Source organism: Orycteropus afer, unplaced genomic scaffold (genome assembly GCF_000298275.1).
Source record: "Orycteropus afer afer isolate SDZICR_OR568_19922 unplaced genomic scaffold, OryAfe1.0 scaffold00133, whole genome shotgun sequence".
In the NCBI taxonomy this organism is placed as follows: domain Eukaryota; kingdom Metazoa; phylum Chordata; class Mammalia; order Tubulidentata; family Orycteropodidae; genus Orycteropus; species Orycteropus afer.
In genome coordinates, this window is record NW_006921720.1 from 2,015,729 (window position 1) to 2,026,308 (window position 10,580).

Sequence of the window (10,580 nt, forward strand, 5' to 3'; positions counted from 1 at the left end):
AATTACTGGTCAGAGGAATCTGGTGAGACCCCCAATACTATGGCCCTGGAATACATTCTGCACCTGGAATAAAGTCATCGCCAGGGACTGGCTCTCAGCTCAATAGTTAACGAGATGTAGATGCAAACCACTCAACCGAGGATGACACACCCACATACTCTAGGGTAATACATCCCTTAGAGCAATGGACCACGGGGCACCAGAGGACCCACATTCACATTGAGGTAATGCAGGACAAACAGGAGTGCATACATATGAGGGGCACAGGGGGAGGGTTACAAGGTAGGGTGTGGAGGAGGCTGGGTTAGGGTTGGACATGGTAAATGGGGAGTGAAACTAAATGTACATGTAACAATGAATGTAAAACAAGCTCTTAAGATAGATAGGTAAGATAGAAAGAGAGAGAGAGAGAGAAAGAATGAATAAAACAAGGGTGCTATGTCAGACCACAATCCAACAGCTGATATACCTGGAATGGGATAAGTGTTCACATGTGTATTGTATCCAACTATGGTATCCCCAACCTGAGAAATCCATTCGCAAATTATCTGGGTCCCTGGCTCAGACAGCAAATGGTGTTGCAGACAGAATGGCTGTTCAATAAAGATGTTTAGAATGTCTTCTGAGGTGGTAATAGACAACATAATAGCTCTTGATTTCCTTCTAGCCCAGCAAGAAGGGGTTTGTGTTATTGCCAATATTTCCTACTGTACTTGGATAAACACCATTGGAGAAGTACAAGACATCAGCAAAATTTCAAAAAGCTACTTGCCTGCATTCAATCTCCTATGAATGACTCTACCTGTCTAGGTATCTTTAGTTGGATACCCAATGGTATTGGTTCCTGGCTACTTTCCATATTACAAACTGGTTTAATTTTTCAAATTTCTTTATTGATCTTTACTGTTGTTGTTAGGTGCCAATGAGTCAGTTCTTACTCATAGAGACCCCATGTACAAAACAAAACACTGTCCTTTGCCATGCTCACAATCATTATCATTATTGAGCCCACTGTTGGGGTTACTATGGCAAGCCATCTCATTGAGGGTGTTCCTATTTTTTGCTTTGCTGACCCTCTACTTTACCAAGTATGATGCCCTTCTCCAGGGACTGGCCTCTCCTAAGACTTGCCATCCTCACTTCTAAGGAGCACTCTGGCTGTACTTATTTCAACACAAATTTGTTCATTCTTCTAGCAGTGAATACTATATTCACTATTCTTTGCCAACATCTTAATTCAAAGGCATCAATTCTTCCTCAGTCATCCATATTTATTGTCCAGCTTTCACATGCATATGAAGGGGATGAAAACATCAAAGCTGGCTGCATCTAAGTCTTCAAAGTGGCATCTTTGGTCTTTAATATATTATAGAGGAATTTTTTTTAGCAGATTTGCCCAGTACAATCCATCTTTTGATTTCTTGGTTGCTGTTTCCATGGTCACTGATTGTGGCTCCAAGTAAAAGGAAATCCTTGGTATCTTCAATTCTTTTCTCTATTTATCATGATATTCCTTACTGTTCCAGATGTGAGAATTACTGTTTTCTTTATGCTGAAATGTAATCCACACTGAAAGCTGTAGTCTTTGATCTTTATCAGTAAGTGCTTCAAGTCTTCTTCACTTTCAGCAAGCAAAGTTGTGTCACCTGTGTTAATGAGCCTTCCACCAACTCTAATGTCATGTTCTTCTTCATACACTCTACCTTCCCAGATAATGTGCTCAGCATACAGACTGAATAAGTATAGTGAAAGGATATACCCTTGACATACATTTTTCCTGATTTTAAACCATGCAGTATCGCCTTGTTCTGTTCAAATGACTGCCTCTGGTCTATGTACAGATTCTGCATGAGCACAATTAAGTTCCTAGAATTCCTGTTCTTCAAAATATTAGACATAATTTGTTATGACTCACACAATAAAATGAATGCTTCTGCATAACCACTAAAAACCTTCTGGTATTCTCTGCTCTCAGCCAAGATCCACCTCACATCACCAATATCCCTCATTCCACGTTCTCTTTCTGAATCTGGCTTGAATTTCTGGCAATTCCCTGTTTATGTATTGCTGGAGGCATTTTTTAATTATCTTCAGTAAAACTTTACTATATGATCTTAATGATATTGTTTAGTAATTGATGCATTCTGTTGGATCATCTTTCTATGGAATAGGCACAAACATGGATCTCTTGCTGTTGGGTGGCTAGGTAGTTGTCTTCCAAATTTCTTGTTGTTGTTGTTGTTGTTGTGTGCCATCGAGTCAGATCTGACTCATAGCGACCCTTCCTTGGGTTTCTGATGCAGTATCACTATGAAAGTAGATCACCCAACCTTCCTTCTGAGGAGTTTGCTGATGGGTTTGGACCACCAGCCTTCTGGCTAGCAGTCAAGTGCCTTAGCCACTATGCTACCAGAGCTCCTCAAAATTTCTTAGCATAGGCAAGTAAGCCCTTCCAGCATTTACATCTGTTTGCTAAAACATCTTAATTGGTATTCTGTCAATTCCTGGAAGCTTGTTTTTTTTGCTAATGCCTTCAGTGAAGCTTAGACTTCTTCCTTCAATATCATCGGTTCTTGATCATATGCTACCTTCAGAAATGGTGGAATGTAACTAATTTTTTGCAGGATTAATCAAATGTATGAAATGTTTATCTAATGTTAAACCAAACTGAACCTCCACTCACAGAGTAATGTATTTCAAAGAAGCTGATTCCTCGGAACAAACCTAATTTTGGACTTTTTACAATATTATGTGTGTACCTCCTTTTACTCTGAGCTCTATTCTTAAAGCTATTACCAATATTTAGACTAATGAAGAGGATCCACCTTGTTTCCCTGACTGTTTCATGTTGATCTTTAGTTGCCTGAGTTCATTCTGAATATGCTCTTCCCATTTGGCCTTGCCTACTGCCATAATCCCAATAAAGATCCACTCACCCTGAAGACAAAGTCTAATAGTTCATCAAGGTGAAGAAAATAATTCCTATTGACCAAAGATCTTCAGGAAAGCAGACCAAGTCCTTGAAGAAGAAAGGATACTCAATTGTAGGTCATCAGCACCCCCAAGGTGTAGTTCAATCAAAAGCGGCCGGGGGGGGGGGGGATATGCTAGCAAAAATTTAAGTACAGAGGCATTTGGAGCAGGCACTTAATAAAGAGTTAACACAAACCACTCTTGGGCAAACAAGGGAGGAGATAAGGAAGTAGATTTTCTGTAACATACGTACAAAGAATGTTCCAGGAGAATACAAGGAAAATATTCTTGAAATTAGCTTACCCAAACTACTATCAGGGAATGTATGTCAAGAAGTAAATTGGCCAACATGGGGAAGAACTGTGTTTTTTCTTAAATGTCTGTGGTGTTGTTTACATTGATCACCAGGCATAAAAACTGTGCCCTTTTTCAGAATGACGCACTCTTTCACTTTGTGCTATCTAACACAAATTGTTGTTCCTCGATAAAATTCTTTGTTCTTACTCCTAAGAGTGTTAAGATTTCCTTCTTTGATAAGGTCTTTGAAATACAATTTCATAAGGTATATGAATACAATATACTCTATCATTAATTAAGCATCTGAATATTAATTATTAATGTTCATATTCTATAAAAGTGACTGCTGAAGAATTTGTTAGCAGAAAGCTTGTCTTGAAAACACACATGGGATCCCAACACTGAAGACACTTAAAAGCCTAATAGGTTTCACTGATTCAGTACTTAGCCTTCCTGCCGTCCAAACCTCTCTCCCACTTCATCCTACACATACACACGCAGCAAGTTATGTGAAATCACAGACTTAGGCCCTAGTTCCCAAATCTGGCTGTGCCAAAATCAGAATGAACAACATTAATGTAAGACTCCCAGTACATTTCACACCAAACTGAATCAGAATCTCTTTGGACATACTCTAAGATTTTGTATTATTTAAAAGGTCTCCAGCTGGCTTATGAGGAGCTCTGAGGATATAGTGCTTAAGGCATTTAGCTGCTAACCAAATGGTTGGTGGTTTGAACCCACCAGCTACTCTGCAGAAGAAAGATGAAGCAGTCAACTTTTGTAAAGATTTAAAACCTTGGAAACCAAATGGGGGTTACTATGAGTCGGAATCAACTCAATGGCAGTGAGTTTTTTGGTTTTTTTTTTTAAACGTTTATGAAGCTGCCTTGGGAACCCAATGCAATTAACTATGCTCATTGGTAACATCCCCAGAATCATTTATTAAATGGCATTCAAGAAAATATCATAAAAATCTTTCTAAAATCTACAACTTTCTAAAATCTACTTCTAAATCTACAACTGAAGTTCATGGGTCTTCAATGTTTTAGATAAGGAAAAAGGCAAACATTAGACCCACAGGACCTAAATTAAAATCCAATTAAATCCTTGAAAATTATTCCATCCACAGAAACTTCTATAGATTTTTTTTTCAGTTTTCAATGTAATGTCCAGGAGAAAGCTTATATAATATCTTACTTTTTTGCTAAAAAAAGAAAATGGCATCCCTTTTCCTACTCAGTACTTACAAATTTTTATGAAAGCAGTAGTCTCATATTCACTCAAGAAGGAAACTTTGGAAATATTTATGCAGTTGTTATGAAGTTTTATAATCTAACATTGGAGAAGAAGGGAAGAAAGGGAGGGAGGGATAAACCAGTCATATACCCCCGATTAAACCAGCTGTTAGAGGACAATTTTGTTAATACAAAATCTTAGAGTCTATCCAGAGAGATTCTGATTCACTTTGGTGTGAAATGCAGCCTGGGAGTCTTACGTTAATGGTGTTCATTCTGATTTTGACACAGCCATATTTGGGAACTAGGGCCTAAGTCTGTGATTTCACATAACACGCTGCATGTGCACGTGTAGGATGAAGTGGGAGAGAGGTTTGTGAAGTTGATTCTACAAATTTCCCAATATATTGCACACTACTACTGTCAACACCTAGAAAAAATTTCTAGAAAACTGAAATTTTAAATAAAAAGCTTAAATGTAGGAAATTCTACAAAGGAAGAGATCTGAAGTTTAAAGTAACTTGACTGTACCACCAAAAAAATGTAGTACAGATGAACCTAAATGAAGTAAAGTTGGTTAAAGAAGTTTCAGAATTATGAGAATGACCGTTACATTACTTATTCCTGGTACAGGGAAAAAAAATCTTTTATGTGATGTCAAAATCAAAATATTAGACATAGCTTTATTCTACACTTTGGGTTGCAGTTTACATAGAAAATGAAAATGAAAGATACTTACTATAGTAGCCATATAATACAGTGTCCTCAATCTGTCTGCTGACATTAGCATTAGCCCAGTCCTGGAATAAAAAGAAAAACAGTAAAAATAATGAAACATCTATCTGTTTAACAATTATAGTTAGATTTTTATATGTAATATATATAATCAACTAAAACAAAGTATGTTCCATGACTTCAAGAAGTGAAAGCCAGATAAACAGACAATTTTCAACAGTTAAGTACTGAGATAAGGTAATACAGTTCTGGGGCCACATATATAAAGAAGGCACCTAACTTATACTCGTGATCAGGGATGGTTTCTCAAAAATGACTAACTGAGACATGAATGAAAACAGAAGTTGTAGAGGAAAGGAGACAAAACAGTAGGTTGGAGGAGAAAGAGAAACATAGATGAAGGTTTTGAAAAACTTTTTTGAATTTTGAAAATAAGAAACTATATATAGATTCAATAGCACTTTTACAAAGGAAGAGAAAGAAGGTAGAGTGACATGGGGGAAGGACAAATATTTGAGGGACTTGTGAATCACTCAAGCCCCTGACCCAACAATATTCAGTTTAGTGGTATTTAAAATAATTTTAAAAGAGAGAAAGGAAAGAAAACCTGGAGACAATCTAAATGCCCATGGGAAAAAATAGTAAAATGTATTAGTGTGAAATGAGACAGATCTGTACGAACTGGCATAGATGGATATCCATGAAGCACCTTTGAATGTAAAACAGAACAAGATGCAAACCAATAGTTACAAGAGAATGCAATCTCTGTCTAAAAATATTAATAAAAGAAACATCCATCCCACACATATACAGGAAAATGTAAATCGTGCTTACTACATGGGAATGGGGAAAAGCTTGGGAAAGAGGGAGATGCAGTACTTGGAAATTTTTTCATCAACAATCCAGGTATCAAAATGAATATGTGCATAAAGCTTTAGCTTTTATGAGTTGTTTCTTTATCAACTGTTTATGCATCAATATAGAAGTTTAAGAAAAATGTTGAAGATTACTAAATTAAAAACAATGTATTAACAGGAGATCCTTTTATTCATTATGAAAATTCCACCAATTTCTATGAAAACCCCAAGAGGCAGTAATGTCCCAAACAAGAGTCATTTAAACTTTAAAATTGGACAAGACTTCAACCTCAGGGAAAAAAAAAAAAAAAAGAAAGTCTGGAAGTAATTGAAAGCCAATGAATCATTGAAATTTAGCATCTTTTACTCTACAAAGTTCTTTTGTTTACCCAAACCTAGTGGCAATGAGAGACTATTACTGTTACTATTTTAAAGCCACAAATATGTGTAAAATATACAACATCACTCAAGTACTATTAGTGTACTTGGCTTTTATTCAGTCTTGACTCCAAGCTTTTTGATGTACTGTCAAGAAAGCTTAGTTTATGAAACCCTCTTTCTACATAGAGAACTGCTATGCCCTTGATATGTCTTATAAACAACTGCTTCCTAAAGTAGAAACCCAAAGGCACTTCAGAGTCAGTTAAGACCCAAAGGAATGTGAGACAATCAAGAATAAATATTAATATTAAATAGGATAAGAATATTAAAGGAGAATATTCAGAAGGAAAAGGATATGAAATCCATAGAATAAAGATGTAGTGGGACTCATATATAAATTACCTTCCCCATTTATCTAGATGACTTTTTGAAACTGTTATGGATTGAATTGTGTCCTCCAAAACATGTGTTGTTAATCCTAACCTCTATGACTGAGGTTATATTACTGGGGTTATATTATTGTGTGTGATATATTACTGGAAAACTTTATGAAGAGCCCTGAAGCACTGTAGAGTAGAGGGTCAGCGAAAAAGGGGAAGACCCTCAACAAGATGAATTGACAAAGTGGCTGCAAGAATAGGCTCAAGTATAGCAAGGATTGTGAGGATAGGGCATAACCAGGCAGTATTTTGTTCCGTTGTACACAGGGTTACTATGAGTTCAGTTGACTCTAGGGCACCTAACCTAAAAACATGCCTATGATTATAATTCAATTCTGAAATGGGTTTTCTTTGTTATGTTAATAAGACAGGATTAGTGTAGGGTGTGTCCTAAATCGATCTCTTTTGATTTAAGAGCTCCTTTGGTGTAGTGTCTACGGCCTTGGACTGCTAACCAGAAGGCTGGCGGTTCAAACCCACCAGCCATTCCTCAAAAGGAAAGTTGGGCAATCTATGGCAATCTACTTCCATAGTGATACCACCTCGAAAACCCAATAAGGGGTCACTGAGTTGGATCCTACTCGACGGCAGTGAGTTTGGTTTGGTTTCGGTTTTTATATAAGAGATTAAACAAGCAAGTGAGAGAAACAGAGATGAGGGAAGAGTGATGCCAAGCCACATAAAGATTATCCAGGCATTGAAGATCAGAGACAAGGCAGAGAGAAAAAGTCTTTCCCTAGAGCCAGCATCCCCAATTTGGATTTCTAGGTTGGTGGTTCAAACCCACTAACCACTCTGCAGAAAGAAGACTGGGCAATCTACTTCCATAAAGATTTACTGCCTCAGAAACCTAAAATGGGTTGTTACAAGTCGGAATCAACTCAATGGCAGTGAGTTTGGTTTTGTTTTTTGAAACTGTGAAAATAAACTTGTTTGTTAAAGTCAACCACTTGTGGTATTTCTGTTACAGCAGCAAGTACAGCCATATGTAACTAAAATAAACACTCTGGCCTCTAATCCCCAACGTGATTCTCCCCACTTTTACCAGATAACCTCATCTAAGACCAGTGGCTATCAATCAGAAGTAATTTTGCCCCCAGAGGACATCTGGCAATGTCTAGAGATAATTTCAGTTCACAACTGCAAGGACTGAGGGTGGCAGACAGTGGCAGAGGCCACGGATGTTGCTAATCATCTATAACACAAAGGACAGTCCCCAAAACAAATAATTATCTGGCCCTAAATGTCAACAGTGCTAAGACTGAGAAACTTTTATTCAGAAGTCTCTAAAATAATTATGGCTAACTGTTTCACTTTGGAACCTCCAACACCTTTGCCTGTTGAGGACACTGGACCAGCAAATATACTTTCTCTCCTATTTCAAAAATTTCTCCCCCTCTACTGAATCCTACAGTATACAAACTAGAAAAATTTCCATGTAACACACACACAGATACACACTTAAGGACCACAAATTAAAAAAAAAAAAAACTTTCTTGACTTCCCATTTCATTTTTTCACTACTCTAGTCGGGGTCGACTCGACGGCACATAACAACAACAACAACAAGAGGAAAAAGGGGAGACATTAGTGTTTCAGTGGCAGAATTCTCCCCTTCCATGCAGGAGACCTGGCTTTGATTCCTGGCCAACGCACCTCAAATACAGCAACCACTAGTTTGTCAGTAGTGGATTAAATGTTGCTATGATACCAATCCAACCCAGTGGTACTTCCAGACTATGATAAACCACAAAGAAAGGCTAGCAGTATACTTTGAAAATCAGTCAACCAAACTCCAATTGGGTCACAATGATCTCATCCACAACCAACCATGTGGATGGTGCCGAAACAGGCAGCATTTCTCTCTGGTGTATATGGGGTCACTATGAGTTTCGGCAACTCCAAGGTAGCTGACAATAACAACCATCTTCAAACAAAAGCTCAGCAAAAAACAAGAAACAAAGAATGTTACTGAATGCAATGTGTCAAGAAAAAAAAAACTGGTAACATTATCTAAGCTCTGAGGTGACTAAAAATTAATAACTAAATAGAGACAAATAAATGAAAAGTAGAAATAAAAGAGAACCTACAATTGTTGAATAAGTAATTCTTTAATAATTTTAAAAAAATGGTTTAAAAGTAGAGGAAATAAAACTTTACCATGGATTATTTTCCCTTCTGATTGGTGCTACATTAAGATTTTTTTTCTTAACGTGGATTGTTTTCCTTTCTTCTGAATGGTGCCACATTTAGATTTTTTATTTCTTTTACAGTTGCTATCCAGTTTGATTTCAACTCACGGTGACCCCATGTTTGTCAGAATAGAGCTGTGCTCCATCAGATTTTCAGTGGCTAAGTTTTTGGAATTAGACTGCCAGGCTTTCCTCTCCAAAGCAACTCTGGATAGACCTGAACCTTAATCTTTCAGTTAGCACATTTAGATTTAACGGCTATAAAATAAATGCATTAATTATAGCTATGCCTTACAGTCTCTTAGAGAACATTTAATAAAACAGGCATCCTATGTTTTTACAGATCATGTTCTGTTTCTTTAAGTTCTAACCCAGGTATAATCCAGTATCACTGATTAAAAACAAACAAAAAACTAGTAACCAGAAAGTGACTAATTTAAGCATAAGACTAGAACAACTATTTAATCTAATAGAAAGATCATGATTATATAAAAATACTTGCTTTAGAAATTTCAAGATGAAGAAAACACATCTTCCTACAAAATCTAAAAAAAGTGAGATATTCTAAATTCAAAACAAAAAATCTCCTGTTCAGACAATAATTATACAAGAGATACTAATTCTTGTATCAGTTTTCTTAAGGAAAATTTAAGGCTGCTATAAAAATCTAGCATTTATTTATATTTTCACCTATTTAAATTTAACAGCTCTCAAACAAGAAAATATCCTAGAAAATATTTAACTATGTGTTATGCATTTTGAATTACATTGAAGGTGCCCTAGTGGCATAGTGGTTAAGTGCTCACCTGCCAACTGAAAGGTCAGTGGTTTCCACCCATCCACTGTTCTATGGGAGAAAGATGTGGCAGTCTACTTCCATAAAGATTTATAGTCTTGGAAACCCTATGTTGTTGTTCTTAGTTGCCATCGAGTGTGCCAGCTCCAGGACCCCTGCTATACTTCAGCCCATCACCACAGCCACTATGTCAATCAATCTCCTTGAGGGCCTTCCTCTCCTTCATCGACACTCCACCTTACCAAGTATGACATCCTTCTCCAGGGAATGATCCCTTCTGATAACATGACCAAAGTAGGTGAGACGAAGTCTGGACATTCTAATTCCAAGGAGCATTCCAGCTGCACTTCCTCTACGACAGATTTGTTAGATCTTTTAGCAGTCCATGGAACTCTCAGCATTCTTCACCAGAACCGCAAGTCAAAAACATCAACTTTTCTTCAGTCTTTCTTATTCATTGTCCAGCTCTCACATGCATATGAGGCGACTGAAAATACCATAGCTTGTGTCAGGCCCACCTTAGTCCTCAAGGAGATATATTTGCTCTTCAGCACTTGAAAGAGGTCCTCTGTAGCCAATTTGCCCAGTGCCACACGTTGGTAGCATAGTGACTAAGGCACCTGACTGCTAATCAGAAGGCTGGTAGTTCAAACCCACCAGCCACTCCTTGG

General features: G+C 37.3%; 1 protein-coding gene across 1 annotated transcript in view; it reads right to left on the bottom strand.

Moving 5' to 3' along the window:
* Window positions 1-10,580, bottom strand: part of LMBRD1 (LMBR1 domain containing 1) — a 202,676-nt gene that overhangs the window by 177,430 nt on the left and 14,666 nt on the right. Inside the window, exon 3 of the mRNA XM_007945208.1 lies at window positions 5,248-5,308. Within this exon, the coding sequence (XP_007943399.1) occupies window positions 5,248-5,308 (61 nt within the window). The remainder of the gene's footprint in view (window positions 1-5,247; window positions 5,309-10,580) is intronic.